Source organism: Neodiprion fabricii, chromosome 7 (genome assembly GCF_021155785.1).
Source record: "Neodiprion fabricii isolate iyNeoFabr1 chromosome 7, iyNeoFabr1.1, whole genome shotgun sequence".
Lineage (NCBI taxonomy): Eukaryota > Metazoa > Arthropoda > Insecta > Hymenoptera > Diprionidae > Neodiprion > Neodiprion fabricii.
Window position 1 is genome coordinate 8,773,729 of NC_060245.1, and position 26,581 is coordinate 8,800,309.

Genomic DNA, 26,581 nt, shown 5'->3' on the forward strand with positions numbered 1-26,581 from the left:
TCTTTTTTCATATGTTACACGTCATTTTGGGAATTATATTTTCTTTTTGCCACATGGTTACCATATCACCCACAGCGAATTTTATCAACAAAAAAATTGCCGACTATGGTCAATTTTTTTCATTGACCTAACAGTAATATTGTTATTCAAAAAGTTATAAGACAGTTAAAGAAAAGCGCGCGCTTGCGCGCGCGGTGACCCTAGTGATGATAAATCATTGAACATCATTCACATCGATTTTCATCTACAATGCATAAACATTGCCGCTCGGAAATTACACCGAGTACAGCTTCATCTTCTGGAATAATAATGCCTCCAGTTTAAAAGTTGTGAGTGCTGAGATGTCGACATAATTGTGATAATAAATAGAAAAGTATTTGAACATTCGCTGAAATGTAAGTCCCAGAAATGTCTGAGGTTTATTTTATCAGATGGGCATTAAAAAATTATTATTCTGGCCGCTGTACTACGACTCTGCTTATTATCTCGCTACCGTTTTACGCATGTAGTCGTTGTCACTTTTTCTAAACTGATTTACTCTAATACGGCTGAAAAGCGCACATTACTGGCTTATTATCGACCTTGCATAAATATTATTTAGGTACCGTAAGTTCGAATCGAATCAGTGAGACGAATGTCTAAGCCTCACTTTGTAAGTACGTATTTGATAATTATAACAAGTGAAAGATAGGATAAGCTTCCGAAAGCCAGAAACCGAATTCCGCCATGAAATTTGGTACACACATTCCATTTGACTATCTAAGAGTGCCCTTTAAAGGATTTTCGGGAACTCACAATACTTATCAAGCTATTGCATTTTTTGAGTAAGTTTTCTAGTACGTTCTGACATATTTATATATCTCTTGCCGCGCTCTCATGCGCTATTTATATACTGTAACGAGGCATTTCCTTTTATGTATGCCCGAGCATCCGAGCTTCCGAGGGGGACACAGTAGCGAATCATGATCGAGATGTTGCAGGGTTTAGTTTTTTATTTTTGGGTACATCGGCCACCGGCCAGCGGCCAACTTCGACGTCAAGGATATTTCGGCGAGGCGGAATAGCGACGATCTGGCGGGAAGGATGTTGAGGCTGCGGAGGGGGAGCCAACGCAGATCCCTGCAGCGCTGGAATCCAAGGCGGACGCGATTCCCGCTGGCGGCCGGCGCGCCACAGCTTCCCCCACTCACCCCGCCTACACCGGATCTAGGCAACCGCGAGAGACCGTCCAGCGACGAGGGAGCACCACTTCTTGGGGGTATGGCGTCGCGAAGGGAATAGCGTAGCGAGATCGGCGTTGCGGCCGATCGGCAATGCCTTGGCACTCTAGTTCTGGCGATCGGGAGATATAGTTGCGGGGTGAATAACCGTAGCGAGTTCGTCTGAGTGAGAGTTAGCGAGAATCATCATGGCAACACCAAGGACTCATGAGGGGGTTGGCGAGTTCGTGAATTGGATGTGGAGCGGTAAGCGCTGTTAATATTCTCGCGAAAGAATTTCGAGAGTCATTAAATAACGGGTTGCCGAGAAACGGATAGCCATCGAGGATTGACGTTATCGAAAGTACTCGAAATTCCTTGGCCGACACCTTTGCTTGTTGACCGTAGCCTGAGTTGCGCGTAATAAAGTAGAGCTAATTTTGAGTGACCGAGAAGGTCGAGTAGAGTCACGGGTAGGAGTCGAGGCACTATTGTTTCAAATTGAGTGTAACCAAATTCCGTTGCACGGGGTCACGTCCAGTCAAATTAGGTAAAATGTTACCTCTCGCGTAGGTCGCAAATCATTGAAAAGGGGAGCGTTCGAATTCGCGGATCACGTTAGGTCATTATGGGAAACGAGGAGTTCGGACGCGTTACGATAAAAGTCATACGATTACCGTGGAGACCGGGTTATTACGAATCAAAACTAGAGATGCGAGTAGCGCGTAAATGAGGGTTGGTTCTAGTTATGGCCCTTGTGAGTTAGCATTGCGGATTGGCGATTAACGCTTTATTTTGTGGAGGACGATAGCGGCTAGCACGTCGATTACGATTTTGGTCTGATTTTTTTGAATTTTTTCGTCTAATGGTTTATTGTCCAGTGGCGATTAGCGCTGTAGAGGACGATCGCGGTTAGCGCGCCGGGTCAAATTCTGTTTTGGTTTCGAGTTATTGTTTACTGTTAAGGCAGCGACTAGCACATGTAGGCTTAGAGGTCGTCTAGATTTATTTATTTTTTTTGTTGTTTTTTTTTTTTTTTGTTTTGTTAGATCTAAGTATTTGATGTTGAATCGCGAAGAGCGAATTTTAAATTATTCTTTCATTTGTTTTGTATTATCGCTGTCTGGAAATATATCATTTTAATTTTCTATTAGCTCAAGAAGATAACGTATTGATGTTGAGTATCTCGCACTCTCTGTACCCAAAAATTACCCCTCCCCCCTCCGCGATACTGAGCTACCGAGCATATTTGCGAGGCATAACGCATTGACGGTTTCGAGGCGTGTTTATCACGCCAGGCGCCCAACAATATTTCGCGATATTGTTTTCTTAACCCAGGTTACATCGAGGACGCCAAATTATTGTACATGTGATAAGTTCTCGGTCATTTCTCCGAGTGATCGAGGTACGGAAAAATCGATGTCACAATACATAATATAAAGTGGGCTGCGACAGTTAAATTTCATGTTTTTCGTACGGGATATATGGCACATTATAGCTTCAGTTGTGTCCCTGTTGTGACGATTTTCTTTAATGTGACGATTTTTTTTTTTTAATTTTATTACAATTTTAGCTACGTTGGATGAACTATCGACTTTTATGTTTTCAATAGCAAATCGTCAATCTGAATACGAATCATGAGGACGTTCAACCAAGAGACACTTTCGTTCTCGTACCAAATAAATAAATAAATTGGGGATGTAAAATAAATTATTGAAAAAAAAACACTCATTCATCCATCCATTTACTCTCAAGATTAAAATAACGAATAAATAAATTAAAGGTGTATAAATAAAATGGTAAATAGAAATCATTAAAAAATTATTCATTGATTCGTCCATTTATTCGCAACATTTGAAATACACTCCCCACACACAAAATATTCGAGTAAAAATGTCTCGGTTATCTTCCGATTCCATTGCGTGCTATTGCGAGTCTATTCTACTTTCTCAAGGCTCCGGCCACCTTTGATTCTTTACGTCCATCCAACTTTTGTTCTTTCTGTCGTCGTCGAAGTCTGTTTCGTAATGTTCGTTTTCGTAGATGTATTTTTCACTTCATGTTATATGACCAGGCAAAGAGAAAGACAAACCATGGCTCCCAGACACTCTGTTATTCGTACAGCATCTTATCGTCAAATCCCTTCCCGCGTTACCGCAAATCCCGTCCACCACATCATCGTCATCCCGAACGCCGCGTCTGGCTTGTCACCGTACTATCTTCACTATCTGACTCTCACACTATCATACGGGGGCCGAATTCATCCCAACTTTTGGGCTGTACGTAGCAAGAGATAAACCTATAAATATATCAGTGTGCTAAACAGCGTACTCAAAAAATTCAAAATCTAGATAAAATTGTGAGTTGTCAAAAATCCTTTGAAGGGGACTCGAAGATGGTCAAATCGAATGTGTTTGTCAAATTTCACGGCGAAATTCGGTTTGCGGTTTTCGGAACTACACCCGAAAAATGTATGAATATTTTCACCTAAAATTGAAGAACATTTTGGATAAATCTATAAATTATCAAAATACTTTATCGCTATTGAGCCTACACACATATTTGAAATTTATGAAATTTTGGTTTGAAATGTACCCTTCAAAAAAAGTAAGAAATGATCGATTGTTCGATTTATTTTTACTGATTCATTTGGCTCATGTACGATTATTGTTTCAGACTCAATTGATCGTTGCATCGATTATTTTTAGCTTAATCACCATCACTACATTTTATGAGCAAAAGTTAAAGTCGTTGAAAAGTTGAACAAGATGTTCAAAACTAAACTGTAATGTGATCATTATCACTGATTATTACGCCCGAACTGTGCTGCTGAAAATGCGTTCTTTTTGTGGAATTTCTGATTGAAGCATAAAAGCCGACCGATATCTCGTCAAACAGTTGTTCACAGTCTAGAGCCTGGTTATAATACTGTCGAATGAAACTTATATGTAATCACTTTCATACCAACATTGTGAATCTATGAATAGAAAGTGTTCTTCCTCTTAAGCAACAACTGTAAGAATGTATGTAAGTGTGTTTACATTTTGGAATCTTACGGTTCTGATGCGATGCCCGTAAGACAGTCAATGACCGTCTGATAATTGAAATGCGGATATGCATTATCATTAATTACGAGGACTTTTCATTGTTGAAGATATAAATTTGATAAATTTGAAAAAATGGTAAATTCAAAAAATTAACGGCGGAGCCAGGAATCGAACCTGGTATCTAGAGATCAGAAGCGTAAGATTCCAAAATGTAAACACACTTACATACATTCTTACAGTTGTTGCTTAAGAGGAAGAACACTTTCTATTCACACATACAAAAGCACAAGAAAACGAACTTGAACTAACTGGTGATGAGAGGAATTAACGACATCAGAGTCAGGGCGGCTAGGTGGTCTAGTGGAGTAAGGCTCCGGTAAAGCATCTCTAGATACCAGGTTCGATTCCTGGCTCCGCCGTTAATTTTTCGAATTTACCAGTTTTTCAAATTTATCAAATTTATATCTTCAATTGTGAATCTATGTAAGCCGTGATCTCAAGTTTTGAATACAATATTTTTCCCTCAATATCAACCATTATTTTCAAAACCTATTTCTTCAGATGAAAGACAGAACCTTACGGAATTCAATGGCTTACTGATCGACGCGGGCCGCTAAACGTCATGTCGATACTTGTCAAACGATCTGCTTGTTTTCCTTAATTCTGCTGCAGGTGTGGATCCCGAACCTTCAACATTTTGTCGATGGACGCGAAACGCTACACTGCACGCTGCAACTTGTAGGACGATCTGTTTGTTTTCTGCAAATTCATCATCGATGCAGGTGCAAATCCAGAATCTTAAACGTTTTCCCAATCGAAGCGGGCCTTTTGAAGTTGTGGCCCAACTTGTCCAACGATTCCAAGAACTGTTTATATTCATAAATTCTGAAAATTCATCATTGCAAGTCCTCCAACGTCTCACTCCCTTCACTGGTCATCCGAGGATAGAAGCACTTTAACGATGCTTACTCCCGATGGAAGAACCTTCTAGAAGCTGACTCTTGCCGAACTTTGCAAGGTTTCCTGGCTGCACTTCGAACTTGCTAGATATGTGTCGATACTATGGTAAAAGTAGATCGCGAGATTTTTTATTGATGCTGGTAAAGAGCGATACAAATTTTAGCCACTGATTATGGTAACGTGTAACACTATGGTAAAGGTCGAACGCAGGATTTTTCACTGATGAAGGTGATAAAGTAACGTGCATGTAGATAATTTTACCAAGAACGATGGTAACGTAAAACGCAAAGCGAACAATTTTTTCCGCTGATCGATAAATCCAGCCACGGTGGGTATATCTTCTTTCACCCCCTCGCCACTATAGAAAGTTTTGCATCCAGAGCGGTATCAGTAATGCAGGAATTTGTGTTCAGAACTCTCCTCATTATGATACTTATATCATTTTCTTTAGCTTCGAATAAAAGTGTCCTTCTCTCACAATATTGTGGATATTTGTGAGTTATATATTTGTACAAACCGCTATTACATTGAAAGAGGAGTTGAGAATATTTCAGATTTTCCTGTAAAAAGCTGTGTTTTTCTTACCAGATATCTAAATAGAAATTGAAAAAACTTTAGTAATTCAATTATGATACTCCAGCAATAATGCTCTACTTGTCATTAAGTAACTCAATTTTCTGTGAACACTGGATTGTAAAGAAAAATGGTCTCCACTGAGAGTTAATAGATAATCAGAGACTACGAATGCTTAAAATCAACTTAAATTTTATACATTTTTTCTTACCAACTTCGCACAACCATACTTCCACTGGTCCCTCTAGTGTCGTAGTAAACAAAAACTCAACATATTCGCCTTCGGATGAAGTCATGCCTTCAATAACTTGTTTATTTGTCAGATGTTGCTGTGGAGTTGAATGATGTCTCTACAATCGTTATAAAATTCAGACTTAACCGTCACAATAAATTGTGTTTACCTTGGATATTCTCAGAGATTTAATATTTTCAAACAACTTCTTGACATGCGGTTGAATTAGTTCAGGCTTTTTTGAGTTTGCCAGAATTTCAAGGAGATCATCATTTGATATGAAATAGAACCTCGGGAATACATGTCGTTTTGTTTCTAGATACGCATCAAGGGCATGTTGGATTCCATCCAATTCATCATTCAGTTTGTTCAATCTATTCAAGAGGTCAGCTGTTGAATACATATATATTAAGTGTTGACTATTAATCAATAACCTCATATTGTAGTTAAAAGATATATTCTTACAATATTATTTCAGATGAGATGAACACACAGCAAAAATAGCGTTTTACGTGAAAATGCTTTTCACGCTGACAAGAAAACGGTTAAATTAGTTCCCAAAGTTATTGGAACACATAATCATTCCATAAGTTGTATCGTATTTGGATGATTTTCGTGATAGCTGTGCAATAGGGATATGCAAAATAAAATTTTGTAGTAGAAATCATTTCTGCCTATACGTAGAGAACTTTTTTCGTCACCGTCAAAATAAACCAAGGATTTTTTTTTTTTTAACTTAGCGGTTTTAATATTGAACTGATTTTTAAACTTTGGCGATCCAGGGTCTAATACTAATTGCAAATTTTCGATGGTGTAGATCCTAACGTAATACATGAGAATACGTATTATAACCAAGTCAGCATAATACTACAATATATTAAGTCAAATCAAATACTATATGTTGTGACGTGGTATTTCATAGCCCGTCACATGTGTTGATTATCGCACTTCCCTATGTACAGAATGTCGCTAAAAGTACCGAAAGCAAGTCTGAGGCCAATACTCCAAAAAGAACGACTAGTTATTTTTAAGTGAAATTCTCTTTCTTAAGCTAATTCTATTATATTTTCTAATTTTGTAACGCCACACGAGAACCGACTACGAAACTTCCGCTTCGAGATACCAGGACACTGCCTGACAGGGGTCACGTACCAGCTTAATACCCACCACCACCGACTACGGACTAACGAATACCGCTAAATCCACTCCCGATGGATGCCTACCTAAGTTGTGAACAGGGTCGTGCGTGATGCACAAACAGTACCTCCAACTATTTAAGACTTATTGGCCAGGAGCCGAACCACGAATCAACGCTTCTACCGCTCGGATGCATCGACAGATGGCGTACAGGGCTGTGCGTCAAAAACACAATAAAGCCTCCTGTCGACGATACTTATCAGTCTGGAGCTGAACCGACCATTACACCTACTAACTCGTTGTCTATAAAAAAAGGACGGTTGTCTCTTAATGAACCGTCTTATCGAAGGGCTGTGGCGTGGGTTGCGCTCGACTATGCGGTCCACGTAGATCTGGTGGATACAGTGTGGGGATCTGGGTTGAGGGCCATCACCATCAGATCGTTCCGGCATGAGGGCTCCGATGAGCGAGTGCCGCGAGGCAGAGCCAACGAAATAGCCACAACGAGGACTACCAGTAAAGCAAAGAGTGAAGGACAATCGGTCGCAAGTCCAAAATATCGGTAACGCAATATTCTCGCACACTTCAATATCGCATCACATGAGTGGTACGACTTCCCCTCTCACCAACGATACCGCACAGCTAAGGGAAAACATCTCCGATCACCGTCCGACGTCCCGATACCTCGATACCTGTCAGCGAAGAGGAAGAAAACAAACAACGAGGGATTATCGCCGCCTATCTGTAGACCCGACCTACGTAACCTGCTGGCCCAATTAGAATAACACAAATTTGAGGTAGAACCACATGTGTAGAGAGATATGAGTAGACAGGGAGAAACCACTGGTGTGCGCCGGCCTGAGTTCCTCTCGCCACGCACTACCGGGCTAGCCAATAAACGGGTGTGGCCAGTTCGGTTAGAGACACACTACCTGATACATGTGCCTCATTCATTATACCCTACCTACATCATACCATGGCGCAGTCGGTAGGACGGGGCCAATACATCGCGAAAAGTTGAAGAATAAAATTAGCAAAAGAAAAAAAAGTGAAGACAACGTGTTAAAATAACGTCTTAGTGCATCCAGGGATTATCCCAGAGACGAATAAACGGCAAAACGATGGCAAACGAATACAGAGGAGTTCCGCCGATGTCGATGACGGACAACGTGGGCGAAAACTGGCGAACATGGCGGGCCAGATTTGAAAACTACCTCGTCGCCTCGGAAGCGAACAAAAAATCAGAGGCCACACAATGTGCTCAGCTGCTCCACTACACCGGTGAGGACGGCTTCAAAATATTTACAACATTCACGATCACGGATGAAGAAAAGGACAAACTCCAACCCCTTATAAAGAAATTCGAGGAACATTTTTTGCCAAAAGAAAATTTGGCGTACGAAAGGTACCAGTTTTTCTCGTATTGCCAACATGACGGGGAAACGTTGGAACAATTCATAACGGAACTAAAGAAAAAGGCGAAGAAACGCAAACTGGGCAGTCTGAACGACGAATTAATCAAGACGATGATTACCTGCGGAGTAGCCGACGGGTCTATAAGGGAGAAACTGCTCCAAAACGATGAGCAAACTCTCCAGGAAGCTATAGACCGCTGTCTCATCATCGAGAAATCCAAAGAGAGATCGCAGGAGATGGAGCACGCTCTGACGACGACAGCATCGGTTGACGCAATCAAGGGGCGGAGTCAACGCACCGACACAGCGCAACACACTCATACAGCTAAGTCTATAACTTCGTGTACGAAATGCGGATATACTCACGCGATAAACAGATGCCCGGCGTACAATAAAATCTGTAATAACTCTAGAAAGAACAATCACTTTGCTGAAATGTGTTTCAAAAAACAAGACGGAAACAAGCGCGATCAGAAAATAAACGAAATCAATGAAGATTCAGATCACAGCGAATACCTGTTTATAGCTCAAGTCGAAACCTCAAATGTAAAAGAACGGTGGTACGCGGAGTTAGTAATAAACAATCATAGCATAGAATTTAAAATCGATACGGGCGCTGACGTGAATATTCTGCCCATGCCAATATTTAAAAAGATCAACGTAGCGAAAAAAGAAATTCAAAGAACGAACACGAAATTGAATTGTTATTCGGGCGAAACTGTTAACGTGGTAGGCAAATGTAACGTCACGTGCCACAGGAAAGGCCAAAAACACGAAATTGAGTTTTTTGTAATCGACTCTAACGGAACACCTCTGCTGGGTCGAAAAACCTCGGAGGAAATATATCTCGTTAAAAAAATTTATTCAGTCGAACAGAACAGCTACAATGAATTACGAAACCATATGAAGACGTATTTTCTGCAATAGGTTGTCTAAGTAAACCGTATCAAATCAAGCTAAAAAAAAACGCCACGCCTGTAATACATCCTACGAGGCGAGTTCCTTTGCCGCTGTGAGACACTCTCAAACAAGCATTGGATAAACTTGAAAAAGACAAAATAATCGAAAAGAAAGAGGGTCCGTCAGAATGGGTAAACGCACTCGTGCTCGTGAGGAAACCAAACGGATCGATTCGTATTTGTATTGACCCGAAAGAGATAAATAAACAAATCGAAGTCGAGTCGCGACAAATTCCGACTTTCGAAGAAATTATAAGCAGAGCTAACGGAGCTACCGTATTCAGCAAACTTGACGCGCAAGCAGGGTTCTATCACGTCCTGTTGGACGAAAAAAGATCGGAAATTTGCACATTCGGCACACCTTTCGGGAGATATAAATTCAGAAGGATACCTTTCGGCATTAAAATTGCACCGGAGGTGTTTCAGGATAGATTCAAACAAATTTTCGATTGGAAGGCGTCGAAGTGTACATCGATGATATTTTTGTATATGGCAAAACGAAAAAAGAACACGACATTAGACTAAAGGAAGTCCTAGATGCGGCCAGGCAAAACGGCGTTCGGTTTAACATAGATAAATGCGAGTTGGGGAAAAAACAAATTAAATACATTGGTCACATAATCTCCGAGAATAGTATTGCTTCAGACAGTACAAAGATAGAAGCCATCAAAAAAAGTACCGGTGCCGCAAAATAAAAAAGAGTTACAAAGAATCCTCGGGATGCTAACGTACGTCAGTAAATTCGTAGTCAATTTCGCGGAGAAAACGGCTCCCCTAAGAAATGTTCTGAAAAAAGATGGGGTTTTTGAATGGAACGCGGAGCAACAGAGAGCATTCGACCAGCTAAAGGCATGCCTATCGAGCGCTCCAGTATTACAGTTCTTCGATGTAAATAAAGAGACGACACTTTCAGTCGATGCTTCGCAGGCGGGGCTAGGAGCCGTATTACTCCAAAATAGACTTCCTTGTGCGTACGCGGCGAAAGCGATGACCGATACACAAACGCGTTATGCGCAAATAGAGAAAGAGCTGTTGGCAGTTTGTTTCGGTTTAGAGCGATTCCACGATTATATTTACGGGAAAAAAATAGTCGTCGAAACGGATCATAAGCCGCTATTACCAATATTTCAAAAGCCCCTGAACAAATGTCCAGGAAGCCTTCAAAGAATGTTGGTGCAAATTCAGAAATACGACATAGAGATCGTTTATCGCCCAGGCAAAGAACTCTATATAGCAGATGCTTTGTCACGGGCTTACGATAAAAACGATAAGTTCCTAGAATGGTCACAAGAAATTGAATCACAAGTATGCTCAGTAAATTATGTAAACGCAAATCCCGAAAAGATAAAACAGCTAATCGAAAGTACCGAGAAAGACAGTGAGTTAAAAGCGTTAAAAGAAATAATCCGAAACGGTTAGCTGGACAACTCAAACAAACTGCCAGCAACGGTAAGACCGTATGCTCAATATAAAACCGAACTTGTTATTGTAGACGGTTTAGTTTTTAAAAACGATTGTTTAGTAATCCCGCGTGAAATGCGAAATGAAATAATCGACAGAATACACTATTCCCACTAAGGAATTACTAAATGTCAGAAAATCGCACGCGAATCGGTATTTTGGCCAGGTATCTCGAATCAAGTCAAACAAAAAATCGGCAGTTGTCCAATCTGTTTAAAATACTCGAACTCACAAAACAGGGAACTTCTTCAACCCCACGAAATTCCAGAACTACCATGGAACAAAATTGCGTGTGACATGTACGAGATAAATGGCCAGAAATACCTTCTCGTTGTAGACTACTATTCAAAGTATCTTGAAATAGCCGAGCTACGGCGAAACGCGACAAGCGAAAACGTGATTAGACACCTCAAAACAATGTTTGCGTCTCACGGCGTACCGGTGACCATAGTATCTGACGGAGGTACTCAATTTACATCGCAAGAATTTAAGAAATTCGCGAAAGAATGGGAGTTTGATCATGTAACATCATCTCCAACGTATGCGCAGTCCAATGGCATGGCTGAAAGACACATTCAAACGTTCAAGAAAAAAGCGAAAAAAATAATGGAAGAGAGAAAAGATGTACAAATGGCGTTGTTACAGTATCGCAACACTCCTGTAATCGGGAATCGATCGCCCGCCGAACTATTAATGTCGCGCAAACTCCGAGACAATTTGCCGAACTGTAGTGAAAAATTCCTACCTAAAGTGGTACCAAACAACATAAAAAAAATGATTGTCGAAGAACAGAACAAACAAACAGAATATTATAATAGAAGGGGAGCGAAAAACCTTCCTGAAATTCCCGACAACACAGACGTCTACGCACAGCTCCAACCTAACAGCCTTTGGCAGCCGGCAAAAGTCATATCTCAAACAGGTAACAGACGCTACAGCATACAGACTAAAACGGGGAACATCCTCACGAGAAACAGACGATTCCTGAAACCCTTTAAAAAAACAATGGCAAAAAATAAACCTCCCTCGTCTCCTCTGGTCGCTAACGGCGACAATAAGACCTACTACATTCCTTTGGATGACGAAACAAATTCCCATACAGATGACACCGAGACAAACTCAGATAGCGAGGGTCCTGAAACCGCACAGGCGGTCGAGCTTAACGATACGAGCATTGCGGAATCTCAAAACGGTATCGAATCAGGTCAAAGCGTAATTATAGTAGACACTTCGACCGAGGCTGACGAGACGTGGTCAGAAGCCGAGACAATGCCTACCGCAACGATCACACAAAGCGGTAGAGAAAGTAAACCACCAAGTAGACTACAGATAGAATAAGCTAGTACGTAAGAACATATAGGATAAGCTTGTAAAAAACTAAAAACAAAAAAAAAATGTGAAAAAAAAACAAAAAAAAACTTATATATATATATATATATATATAGCAACGCATAGAATAATTACGTAGTAATTAAACTAGAAAAAGAAGGATGTAGAGAGATATGAGTAGACAGGGAGAAACCACTGGTGTGCGCGCGCCTGAGTTCCTCTCGCCACGCACTACTGGGCTAGCCAATAAACGGGTGTGCCCAGTTCGGTTAGAGACACACTACCTGATACATGTGCCTCATTCATTATACCCTACCTACATCATAACAACATGACAGCAGCACGACGAAAATCAGGATCACCGCTCGTCTCGACACTCTACGCTCAGTTTTCGCTCTAGAAAGACGCGCACTCGATATATCATCCAGTTATCGCTATCTCTATAAGTACAGTTTCTCGCTTCGTATCGCATCTTCTGTACCTGTTCTACCTTCTTTTCACGTAAGTGAGGTTCCTTTTCTATTTTGTTAAGCCACGAAATTACTTGCAATATATCGTATCTTTATCTCTCTCTCTCTCTCTCTCTCTAGCAGTTGGTCTGCGTGAGCCACCTGGGCTCTTACCTTATTCTCTACTATTCCTCATCTTATCCCTTTCTATTTCTTATTGCAAGTAACTTCGCGACTGGTTGACTCTTACTCACGCATTGTTAGTAACTATTGCTTTATTTTATTATCTCTCTCTTCTAGAATACCTAAATACCCATATCGTTGTATAGCAGCGTGTTCTGTTAAGTTATCAATTCTTACCTTAGCTATTGAGCATTACTATTTCGTTATACTTTTTCTGATTAACTCATAACTGTTTCTTTACCTATTATCTTTGAGTAATTAATTGTAGTGAGTGTACTGCGTGAGCGATCTTATATCTCACTCATCGTTCTTTTGACTTTGGAGTATTGCGCCGTATCGAATAACATCTTTTTCAATATTTTCTTAGCTAATACCGCTAATCGTAGTTGTTCGTAGTCTCTTTGGTTCGTCGTGTGTTGCGCATTAATTCTCTTGAGTATTTGTCTTAATCCCGAAATTATCTTTTACCGTTCCGAATATTATCTCTCTCATTGTTGCACTTATCGCAAACTAGAGACTCCGTACTATCTGTTAGTTTCTATATTTTATAATAATTCTCTACTTGACCTGATTCCTTGAATTCACCTCGTAATTAATAATTCCCTACCTCTGTTATATCTCTGATAATTTTGGTAATGTGATAACTATTACAATTTTTGTATTTTGCATGTTTCTTATAATCGCTCCTCGTATTTTATGGCTTGCTTGATCAATGCTTAATTTAAGTACCTTATGTCTTTCTCTGTTCTGCTTACTTATTGTAAAACCGTAATTATTACCTCGAATAATAGTATCGCGAGCCTACGCACATCTCTCGTTTATTCTACAAACGTCCTGTTTATTTGTTAAATCTCTCGCTTAACTTTCCTCTGGCTGTAAACTAATTGTCTCAGATATCTTAATTGTAGCTAAATCTCTTCAGTTATCCGCTTGTTATTAATATTTATCGCTTCTTCGTCAATATATTTGATACTATTTCTGCTTCACCTGTTTCTTATTTTATCTATTGGATTCAACCCCTCCCCTCTACCATTATCTTGTCTATACTGAGCAAGCTGTGCAAAACCGTCGTAGAACCTGATCTTATCTTTGTGTATATCATTTCTTCTAATTATCTATTTTCTGACGCATATGCGTCTGGCGCCCTACAATCATATCTTTCTCTCTTATTATCTCTCAATATCTAATTATTCAGGTTAGCAACTGCACCGTAGGGTAACCAATCTTTAACCCTCGCACATTACCAAATAAAAAGATTGTTATAATGTATACTGTAACGTTTGCCCAGATGGCAGTGCAGAGCGCACTGTCAGCTGATGCACCGGTGAGTGTCTTTGTCCCATAGAGATATAAGAATAGAGTCAGCCGATACGACCAGCACGCAATAGAAAGTAAGTCTGGTTGTGTTTGTCTTATCACGCATGCGCAGCAGGCGAGACTCGGCCGTACTCAATACGAAAATATATAGAAAAAAATCATATAATCAGTAGTAAGACTACGAATAGTAGTAAGACTATGAATCAAATAAAATGTAGTATTAATATAATTTAAATAAACTGATGAATCTCGAATTTTTCAAGGATATGTAAAGGTGAAGATATATGAAAATATTCAATATTTAACTGAAAAGTACATTTATTGTGGACTTGATATTCTATTTGTTGCCTGCTGAATAGAGTCATTTCATTATTGCGCATTCTGATTCTTTCGATTGTTTCTCTTGATGAGGAACCTATAGTGCTATTTTTCGGGAAAGGCAACACGAATCAGGTTATGTTTGTGTCAACAACGTTCAAAAACTTTGGGCACGCCAGCACATGCGTGATTAGACAAAGACAACCAGATTCGCTAGTTGCTCTCTCTCTCTTTCTATCGCGTGCTGGTTTTCACTTACGTGCGCTCCTATGACTCACGTACTTTATTCTTATATCTCTATGCTTTGTCCTCGCTACAATAGATAAGTTGTCGGATTTCGATATTCAAGGAACTCCAAATACCCGTTGCTAAAAGAATTGTTGAATTGTAAAGTCCCTGGCTCTTGCAGTTCCGGATTTTACACTTCCCTGCGTGTTGAGGTGTGGCGCGTGAGTGTTTTACTTCCTATTTAATCCTTTTTCTTATGAATGTATTTCTTACTCATAGGACTAGGATTTAACGCGTCGTCCTGAGTTTTATCCACTATTAAATACTGTAAGCTATCAGATCCAGTATTACCCTTCACTGTAGTCCTGAGTATCCACCGGTTAAGGTTTTCCTCAAACTCCCTATTTTACCTCCCTTAACGGTGGAAATGAATGCAGAGGTTGTTTTTAAATGAAGCTCAAAATGAACTTAAATACAAATTGGAAGGCCCTTTTTATTAAAGGTAATCAACTGAATTCTGGTTTTGACAGCAATAACTTACATTGAAATAATCTTCTTATAGCTAATTTTCTATTCCAACTTACTCTATTAAAGAAACTAAAAGTGTGCGAGAATTCATCGGTCCTACTCTTGTATGATATAAAGTGATATTTGAAGAATAATATGTGATATGTTTTATATGTATAAGTTATTTTTTGGCGAATACGGTGGTATAAACCAGTGTTATAAACTGTGGTTGCTTCTGGTATGGGTGGAGCTTAACTCCGGTCAATTATGTGACCTCACACTCAAACGCTCTGGTTCGTTCTGTTTGTGATTGAAGGCTTAATATTGGCGCCTCAATATCGAGACTCAAGTGTAGAAATGAATGCCAAAGTATTATCAGATCGAGAATCGCCACTGATCAGGATGACAGCTCCTGAATTAAAAGGACACTCAGCTATTTTTCTAATTGACACCGGCGCAGATATCAGTCTAATTACAGCTAATGTTTTACATCCTGACGTTTTATTCAGTGTACACGAAATTTCTACGATAACGGGAATAACAATTGTTAAAGTTAAAACTTTGGGAATAACAAATTTGATTTCACAAAACGAACCAAGTCAATTTTACGTCGTACGTTCAACCTTTTTGCTCAATTACGACGGTATATTAGGTATAGATTATTTGCGCGAGCGTAAAGCTGAGATCTCTTTTACACTAACACCTTGGTAACGACTACTGACCCGATTAGACCGATACGATTTATCGGATACGAAGAACATTCCGATACCGAAATAAAACCGCAAAAACGATTATTTAAAATTCGTACGCGCACAAAGCAAGCCATTGGTATTGACGTAACCAACTGTGGTAGTAGGGAAGCTTATTTGCCACGCGTAGAAACCATCGACGTGGTATACATTGGTGAGGCTGCAGTCTCGGTACAAGATGGCGTATACCATGTTCCTGCAATTAATACCTCGGAAAGAGATATTGAGATAGAGATTCCACCACAGGAAGTGATACCTTTTGAATATCACAACTTTCCGGAGGAGAATGAATATCACGATTCAAGTTCAGAAGACTTAAATTCAGAACCTGTAGTGACAGACCGATTTACAGGAATTTAATCAAAATTGCATTTAGATCACTTGAATATAGAGGAACGCGACCACATAGGAGATATCATTGAGGAATTCCCAGAATTATTTCATCAACCTGGAGATAAATTAAAATCTACACCCGGCATTCAGCATCGTATACCAACCGAGGATGATACACCGATCAATACGCGACAATATCGGTTCCCTCCAATACATGAAACCGAGATTAAAAACGAAATTAAAATTGAAATTGACAACGGAATAATAGTTCCTTCAAATTCACCGTATAATTCACCCGTGTGGATTGTACCCAAAACACCCGATTCTGCAGCTAGAAAACGATGGCGCATGGTAATCGATAGTAGTATAGCAATAGGGGTTCTACTTACAGATTCCTGTTACCGACACTTACTGACATTCTCCCCAGACTCAAACCCTTTTCGCGATGACGTCAAAGTCTGCCGTACCGACTTGAGGTCAAAACCGTGCGAACTTACCGACAGTTGTATCGATCGACGGTAAGAATCACACTGCTTTACCAACAATTCTCATCGGTCAAAGGTCGAAATCGTGCTGTTTTACCGACAATCTTACCGACCGAAGGTCAGAGTCTTTATGTAGTGCTCGTCTGCCAACGGTAGAGGGTGCAGCGGGGGCGAAAACTTTTTTACCGTCCCGCATTCTTTTCCCACGATAGGACTGCTGATGTGTAACATTAACCACTCCAAGTTGCTTTCCCACGGTAGGACTGCTGATGTGTAATATCAACCACCCCCACATTCTTTTCCCACGTTATCAACTACGTGACATTCCAAAATTAATAGTTCCGAGAATTGTTTTTTATCCACTTGGATATCGCTGATGTGTAACATCAACCACCTCACATTCCTTTCCCACGTTATCAACCACGCGACATTCCAAAATTAATGGTTCTGGGAATTATTTATCACTCGCTCGGATGCCGGTTTGATATCCACCACGTGACATTCTTTTGGCTTGTAACTGTCATGTGAACTCAACAATGAATTTGGAACGCGTTCAGTCAAGACCAGAGTGCAAGGTTGACCGATAGCTGTAGTAGTATACATTTAGAGCTAAGGATCCGCGGTGTTGGGTTACTGTCGCTCTAAGAATGCTAAAAGGTGCGCGCGCATACACAAGCGTAAATCTGTCACATCAAACCAGGTCCACCGTCTGTATAAAATAGGTGAGCACATGAAACTTGTACATCAGTAGGACTGCTATTCTTGTGAGACGAAAACCTTAAAATCGTCATGATACGTAATAACGAATTTACCGACGAAGAAGTGATTATCGGATTCAGCAACGCGACGTCAGAGTTTTCGCTACAAGATCTTCGTTGGCTCGTTGAGTGTGTCTGGAGAGCTCGTGAGCAAACCCACAGACTACACAAGATATATTTTCAGGACAAAACGTTAATTCTGACTTTTCAAAAACGGCAAAACGAAGTAATTGCAGTATTATCGGACATAGAACCAGATGACGATGGACGCGGAGCCGATTTGATCGAGTGTCGTCAGATCAACGAGGAGTAAGAAAGAAACCGAAACGTACACATCTAATGTTACCCACACAATCGAAGACACATCATTTCGGTAGCTTCTAGAAGTTTTTCAAGGATTCTGTGTGGGAGGAATACGGCTATAAAAGTCTGAATTTCAGGTCAGAAAGACAGTCTTGCATCTTCAGCTCTTATGAGGAGAACTCCAAATAAAGCAGAACCAAAACAGCGTATCGATCTGTACTTAAAAAATATTCACGACTTGAAAACCGTTATTAACCAGAAGTCAGAACTCGACAAAGTGACAAAAAAGTTAGCAAATCTAAATTTATCAAGAAACACATAACTACTGAATATTTAAAAAAAAGATGGATTTCACAAAACTCAACAAAGTTGCAAGCATGAACAAATTTCTCTCGACGAAGAAATTGACGGAGCTGGAAATTTTTTGAAATCTACAAAGTCACCGACATTTGACGAGTCCAAACGAGGTTTTGGCAGCGTGTCGTCACAGACCTGAACACCGAATTCAGCGTGTTCTTACCGGCACAGATTGTGCGACTGCTGAACGAGGACGAGACCCAATATCAGAAATTCGTGCAGACGATGGAGGAGGAGCGGTTGCTCTTGCAGTATCTGGACGGTCAGTACGGTCAAATTGAATTCAAAGATACGTCGACTCTCGCCTAATTTATACACCGTACCTGGACAACGTGAACAGCGTCTCCAATTATTCTACGTTGCATATCCTTCAAGAAAATTGTATACATTTTTCAACAAAGCTTTTTATTTTATACCATTTAATAGTACGACGTTCAATATTAAATGAAAAAATATCAAAAAAATATATGTATTTGTCACTTAGCGCTGAACCATCTTGTCCACCTTAAACTCAACAAATTGTTGATAACAGCAATTCGAATCGACTTTTACATTCTGAGGAAGTGCTATTTTGAACACCGATGAGCAAAGACGAAGGATTTCTAAGCTACGTTTTGAACCTCGACACTGTAACGTGAACTGTACGATGAGATTTCAGCGGACTCAGTCAAGGATAAAGTGCAAGGTCGACCAACATCTGAGTTGGCGTACGTTTGAAGCCGCAGGTCCTACGGAGTTGGGTTACTATCGCTCTTGGAATGCAAAACATAATGACGTTGGTGTACAGATCAGTCCATAATGAGATGCAAGGTTAAAGCGCAGTTGAGATTTGGTTTGACAAGTTTTTACTAATTTTATAAAAAAAAAGTATTCAATATAACATATAGATATATTCGGTTTCTCAACAGAATTTTACGAAAGGTTTCAACAATTGGAGAAAAGACGAGAATTATCACAACGATCGGACTTTTGGAAGCACTCGCGGGAAAATTCCAACGTCTTCAGAAAACGGATGGAGGTACGCAGTCGACGAAAATAATACTTGGAATCATCGAGTTTCGACTTGACGTTGATTTCAGTTATTGACCAGGAAAGGAGTGTTCCCGTACAAATACATAGACAGTTGAGAAAAGCTCGAAGACAGACGGCTACCTTCCAAACAACAATTTAACTTAAAATTAAATGATCGGGATATATCAGACGACGACTATGCACATGCATGTGAAGTTTGGCAAACTTTTAACGTTCAAACTTTGGGAGAGTATTCAGACTTGTATTAACAGACGGACCTGTTTTTATTAGTCGACGTTTTTCAAAACTTTCGACAGAGCTGTTGGACAACGTACAACCCGGACCCGTTACATTATTACACCGCGCCCGGTCTGTCGTTTGATGCGATGTTAAAGTATACCGACATCGAGCTTGAGCTTCTCACCGACATAGATATGGTTATGTTTATGGAAAAAGGTATTCGTAGTGGTGTGTCACAGTGCTCGAACAGATACGCTAAGGCTAACAACAGGTACATGGGGAAGGCATTCGATCCTGAGGTCGAAGAATCTTATCTCATGTACTTCGACGTTGATAATTTGTACGGTGCTACTATAAGCTTTGCTCTGCCATACAGGTCCTTCGAATGGGTATCAGACTTCGGACAATGCGACGTTGATACCATCTCGGACGATGCGGAGTTTGGTTACATACTGGAGGTGGATTTGGAATATCCTGAGGAGCTGCATGAAATTCGTAAAGACTTACCACTGTGTCCGGAGCACTATATACCTCCGATCTCGGATAGTAAGCAACCGAAATTGACGCCCACGCTACTTTCCAAGAAAAACTACGTTGTTCACTATAACGTTTTGAAAGAATGCTTACAATTAGGCTTGAAATTACTCAAAATTCACAGAGTTCTCAAATTCAGAAAAACCCCGTGGCTAAAAAAATACATAGATTTGAATACCGATTTGCGCGAAAAATCTCACAACGAATTTGAGAAAAATTTTTATAAACTGATGAACATCGCAGTTTTTGGCAAAACAATGGAAAATGTTGGGAAGTATAGAGATGTCAGGCTGATCACGAAATGGGATGTAAGATAGGGTGCCAGAGCTACTGTAGCCAAGCCCAGTTTTCACAGCTGCACCGTTTTCAACGAAGATATAATTATCGTCGAAATGAGTAAGACGAAAGTCAAGTTGAATAAACCATTGTACGCAGGTTTCTCCATCATGAATCTGGCTGAAACATATAACTACTATTTTCATTATAATTATGTTACGTCCAGCATACCACTTCTCTCTATTTTTCCTACTCGCTAACTCTCCCACAGTTCTCACATGAATCTCATGGTCTCTGTCCTGTCCTCTTATCTCTACGTAGTCTCACGCTATTAACTATCGCGCCTACTCACCAAATTCCATTCCCTAGTCCTAGCATTGTCACACCTTTTCTGCACCCGTACGTTTCACGTCTCGAGGCACACTCCTATTCTAACTCTGAACAACGTCACATCTAGACTTCTTACACAGCTTCATACAGCACACTTCGTTTTTACCGCCATCTGAGCTTCCTCGAAATAAATATATGAGTAATATCTCAAACAAACCCTACGTTATTCAATCCTCATCCTGATTTCTGGTTGTCCTGGAACTTGAAAGCGAAGCCAACCAGTTTATTCTTACCGCTCAGGAGTAACTCCACTCACGGACGTAACAATTATATTAAACGGAAATTTGGCAACCGAGCACAATTAATGTATACGGATACCGAAAGTTAGATTCACAACTTTACCGTCCCCGACATACACGAAGATGTAAAGGAGGACTTGCATAAATTTGATACGTCTGATTATCCGCTTGACAACGCTAATGGAATGCCTCTAGCGAACAAAAAAGTTCTCGGCTTGATAAAAGATGAGAATAACGGAGAAATAATGCTGGAATTTGTAGGATTAGGAGCTAAATTGTACGCATTCCGAGTCTTGGGAGATGAGAAAGACAATCAACGTGCCAAAGGTGTCAAAGGATTAGCGTTGAGAAAATTAAATTTCAACGATTATTTGTAATGTGTTTTGAACAGTGAGAATTTGTCTACAAATCAGCATTTGATATTAAGTTGAAAGCACAAGGTATACACCGTCGGACAGCAGAAAGTGGCACTGAGCTGGAATGACGACAGGCGGATCGTGTTTCAGAACACAACCGACACGCTTCCGTAGGGCTACAAGCCTATACCTTAGCTTTGTAATTTATAACTGTACAATGATGTATAAAATATTATTATGCAGGATAGTGAATAAGAACGCTCCGAAAGATGAAAAATTGTACAACGATGCATATGTCTGTCGATTGTCTAAAAAATAAAGATGCATACTTGTTATGTGTCGGATATAAACTAATGAGGCTTATACGATTTTACAAAAAATTCATTTATACAAATGTACATATCCGATTCGTTTATCCAACTGTTGTGTGTATTGTCAAAACCTGACCATTTAACGTATATTTTTCTTCCACGCATCTTCAGCACCTTCTCCACCAGATAGATATCCATATGTTCAACCTTGAGGAGCTCTTGTTCGTGGAAACCACCAGCGATAGGTTGATCTTGGTAGTCTTTGAGCTTGTACGTCACAGGATGATTATTTTCCACTCGACTTATCGTCAATATTTTAGTCGTCCAATTGGAAGTGTAACCTTTCTCGAAGACATTTTTGAATTTGCTAATTCGAACTTTGTCGCCGGATTTAAATTTTGCTGATATGGTAGGTATCGCTCGAAGCCTTCCGTACGCCTGACGTAATAACAGCCTCTCGTTGCAACGGTGAGATCCGACGGTTTCATTCTTATGGTTCGGTGTTTGGCGTTGTTGTAAGCCGAAACCAAATCAGATGAGATATCGAGCCACTTGTAGCTTCCTTGCATGCTGGACCGTTTCCACATTTCACCTTTCAGCGTGCGATTGAAACGTTCACAGATCAAAGCCTTCAAATTACAGTAGGTGGAGTAAAGTTTGATTCCGTAACGTGTGACAAGCAATTAAAATTGCAAGTTGTGAAATTCCGTTCCTCTGTCGACGTGTAAATTTTTCGGCACCCCTTCTTGAACAAGCGCAGATTCCATTGCCTTCAGAACATCATCTCCAGACTTGCTCTTCATCGGTATAGCCCACGCATACTTTGAGAAGATATCAATGACTGTAAGCATGTACTTGTAGCCTTTGTTTTGTCCAGCGTATGACGTCATATCAACAAGATCCGCCTGCCAGGTCTCGTCGATGCCGCGCACGTCTACACGTCGACGCGGGTAATTCCGGCGTGCAGGCTTATGCAGTTCCATCACCAGAGCTTGCTTTTTCTCGTTCATATTCCAACGCTCTTAGTCAGGTGTCCAATTGAGAAATGTTGTCAGCGTTTCGAATTGACAGGTCTCTGCCTGTTTTGAAGTCTGTGTAGAAGGTATCTAAAGCTTTCTCCGTGGTAAGCTCTAAAGCTTTGATCATTTGATCGAGGTTGTCGATTTGTTTTTGCAGCACGTTAAATTTCCGTCTCAAGATTTTTGAAGTTGCAGCATTGTTCGACTCTGCGGGATCTGCGACATTGCACAGTCTCTTGTTCTGTATATCGTAATGCCCGTCCGCTGTTATTCGAAATCCGACACCCGGAGGACCGCAAGTGTTCGCGGCCGTGTTTTTATCCAGATGCCGTCCAGACACGTCGACGCTCATATCGGTAATGAATGCAAAAACGATGGAAGCTACTTAATGAATGATTCCTGCTTCGCGTAGCTCTTCGATAATGAAGATTGTTTCGTTATTGTAGCTCGGATTTCCCGCTGCTTTAGATGCCACGAGTAAACGAAGACGCTCCATTAACTCGTTTGGATCATCACAGAAAACGTATTCCGTTTCAACACCTTGTCGAGTGATCATAGCTTGCGGAAGTAGACCTTTACGCTTTCGGCGAGGTGAGGGGGAATAATCTGTCAATTCGGCAATGACATTTTTGAATTTGTAACTGTTGTCGTTTCGAACAGCCCCATCGGATGAGTAATACTTTTTATGCGCGTTCGTTGCGAGGATTATGTTTTTAAAATTTTCCCGATCTCCGGCGCTCACAGAAGAACCATCAGGCTTCTTTTTAAACAAAAATTCCAGCAAACCCTTTGTTTTCGGATAACGCGTATCGCCAGTACAAATGTACTCACGCTCAAAAGATATCAACGAATCACCAATAATCAGTCCGTTTGAGAGCTTGCGTATACCGTACACGTTGTCCAATTCACCGTTTGTCTTCGCATCTCTCATCAGTGCAAAATACTCATCCTCGATTTTCTCGACCGGTCTTTTTACGATTGTTTCATCTCCTACCGAAGCAAAGGAATCGTCCATTTCCGAGACAGTTTCATTTTTCGAATCATTTTTCATTTGCTTTATTTTTTCTTTAATTTCTTCTACGTCTTGTTTTACAGGTTCAGTATCTTTTGTAACATTCAACACTTCTTGCAACATAGTCACTACTGTTTTAAAAACATCACTCAATTTTTGAGTCGTAGATTCTTGCCCCACTTGAGCAATCTGTGTTTTCGACGGATCGCAGCACTTGCTTGAGCGATCTGATGTAGGACATCTTTTTGCTTGGAAATTTCAGAGCTCTGCATGTTGACGCAACTGGGTCTGCAACGCTACTGCGTCTCTCGCTCGGAAACGCGAGATTTTATTTCTTTTCCAAGCTCACAAAAGAACCGAATCCCCTCCTGTATCGTCCTTCGTTGAGCTCACTGTCTTTGTCGATCACCAGAAACCCGTACTTCTCACCGTTCCAGCATGCAGAGCACACACTTTTGAACTCTGCGTAAGACTTATTGGTGTTTACATGGTCGTTGTATACGCGTCTCAGGTTTATATCGTCTTGTTTGAATAACACGAGTGAGTTTACGTTGTCGCGCACGAGATGTTTGTGAATGCGCGCGTTCGTCTGACAGAGATAGAAACAGTCAACGTCGTGATGTCTACCCATGCAAAAGTGGGCTCTAATATTGTCCTGCTTCTCGCACGCTACATCGTCGAATATGATTATTGAGTTGGGCCGTGCTTCTTCCAGTGAAATCACTTGCTTACGCTCGATGAACGCAAAACACTCTGTATTTTTAACATGGTCCAACAATTGCTCCAACAATTGGTATTTAGGTTGGTTGAAAGCTTTCGGGTAGATGTAGATATTCCTAAATCTGAGTCCGTTGGGATGGGTTATAAGTTTGAGCAACGCATTAGTTTTACCACAATTGGGGAGTCATCCACTGTGCCGTTTGTGCCTTTTGACATTATGCTCTGAAAGTTTGTCAAAATTCATCACGGGAAGCTTAGTAGGTTGTTTCTTAAACCGCATCTCGGACATGACTGACCGGATTAGCTTCAAATACCTCGTTTAAAATCACTTTTCTTTAGTCAACGCATGAACATGATTGCGTACGGAGGTAAACGAAGCGGCAGGCGACAACATCCTGGCAAGGGTCTGGTAAATGAAATCATCAACAGCCTTCCAGTCGGATCGCATGTTCCTGGTTATGAGTACTGTGGGCCTGGTACAAAATTAACAATGCGACCCGCGCGGGGTGATCCGGGAATCAATCTTCTCGACGCAGCTTGCAAGGACCACGACATTGCTTACTCGCAGAACCGTGAAAATCTTGAAGTTACAAACGAGGCTGATAGGGTGGTGGCTGAGAAAGCTTGGAAACGGGTTTTCGCGTCGGACGCCAATTCGGGTGAGAGGGCAGCCGCTTGGGCAATAGCCAATACAATGAAAGTAAAATAAAAACTCGGAATGGGAATTCGAAAACCAAAGAATGTTACCTTGAGAGAAATTATAAATGCTGCAAAACGTTCTATGGTTCCAAGCAACCATGCAAAAGTAGCTCTTGAATCTGCGCTGAAGGAAGCTGAGAACGCCCTGAGAAAAGCGGGTGGTTAATGTGAAGTGCGAACACCTCGCGTCCTACCGGTACCTTCAAAAGTCGGTGCTTTTCTACCGTTTCTGATTCCTATTCTTGCTGGACTTAGTGCCACAGGCGCGTTAGCCGGTGGTGCGGCAGGTATAGCAAGAGCTGTGAACGATGCTAGTGCTGCTGGACGAGAACTGGGAGAGAGCAAACGACACAACAGAACTATGAAGGGTAAGAATTCTCGACCTCGTGTGTAATCTATTGTTAAATCTTGGTGAACGGTCAATTATGTAAACGTATTTTTTGTTACCGTTTCGGCCCGGATATGGGCCCTCCTCAGAACGATTTATTTATTTAACTGTCACGAACAAATTGAATTTTTTATACAAAAAATATAATCAGACATTAAATACTGTAGATGTAATACTCCTAAGGCTATTGTACATTGTAGGTTAGTGAGTTCATTTTGATTAATTGAAAATAAGATAGACTTAGAGAGTTATTCACCTTTTTATAGTAAGCGGACTAAGATACAGTCGAATTCATAAAATACAATTTGTGGAGACAATGTTCTTTGAGTAGCGGTAGTCATTGTCGGCTCCTGTGGTTGTTTAAAGTGTAGGAGTTACAAGTTGGAGGTAATTAATTAAAAAGATTAAAAAAAACTAAGTATCTTCATAGTCAATATGTCAATGTATTAAAAGGTTTCAAAGAAGGTTTTTATAGCTGTTAATCAGTTTATACAATGTCTAAGAGAGTGGAGCTGGGATCTTTATGACTATGTTCTCCATGTCTAACAAAAAATTTTCTTGTTGAACCGATTGGGTCAACTGGTGAATAACGACTGATAAAAGAAACAAATATGATCCAGAGTAAAGGTGAACCAGATATAAACATATATACAACAAAAAAAAACCAATTATTTTATGTGTATAGTTAAGGTTAAACAATATGTGGAATGTGGGCGGAGATTAGCGGTTTGTAAATATTACTTAGATGTTTAACATCTTGTCTAAGGTTAACGGAATTAGTGTGTCCTACAATATTGAACATTTCTAGTAATAACCTTTTGTAATAATTAGGTTCTTCACAGAGGATGTTTGTATTGTCGTAGCTAAAAGTATGTTGTTTATTGGTCATATGTTTTGTTAGAGCAGTGTAACGTTCTTCAATCTCATGTACATTGCGTTGATGTTCTTTGATTCTGGTGTTTAGATGGCGTCCAGTTTGTCTGATATAAACTTGATTGCAATCATTGCAAGGTATTTTATACACAATGTATAGTCGAAGCTTCTTCATAGGCGAAGTTGCCTCGTAGTTTTGAATTGAACCTTTTTT

At 40.4% G+C, this 26,581-nt stretch overlaps 1 protein-coding gene across 1 annotated transcript in view; it reads right to left on the minus strand.

Moving 5' to 3' along the window:
• LOC124185963 (dynein axonemal heavy chain 2) overlaps window positions 1–26,581 on the minus strand; it is a 670,443-nt gene that overhangs the window by 461,794 nt on the left and 182,068 nt on the right. The window contains exons 9-10 of the mRNA XM_046577226.1: window positions 6,181–6,401; window positions 5,991–6,108 (exon numbers count right to left, since the gene is read on the minus strand). Coding sequence (XP_046433182.1) covers window positions 5,991–6,108; window positions 6,181–6,401 — 339 coding nt within the window. The remainder of the gene's footprint in view (window positions 1–5,990; window positions 6,109–6,180; window positions 6,402–26,581) is intronic.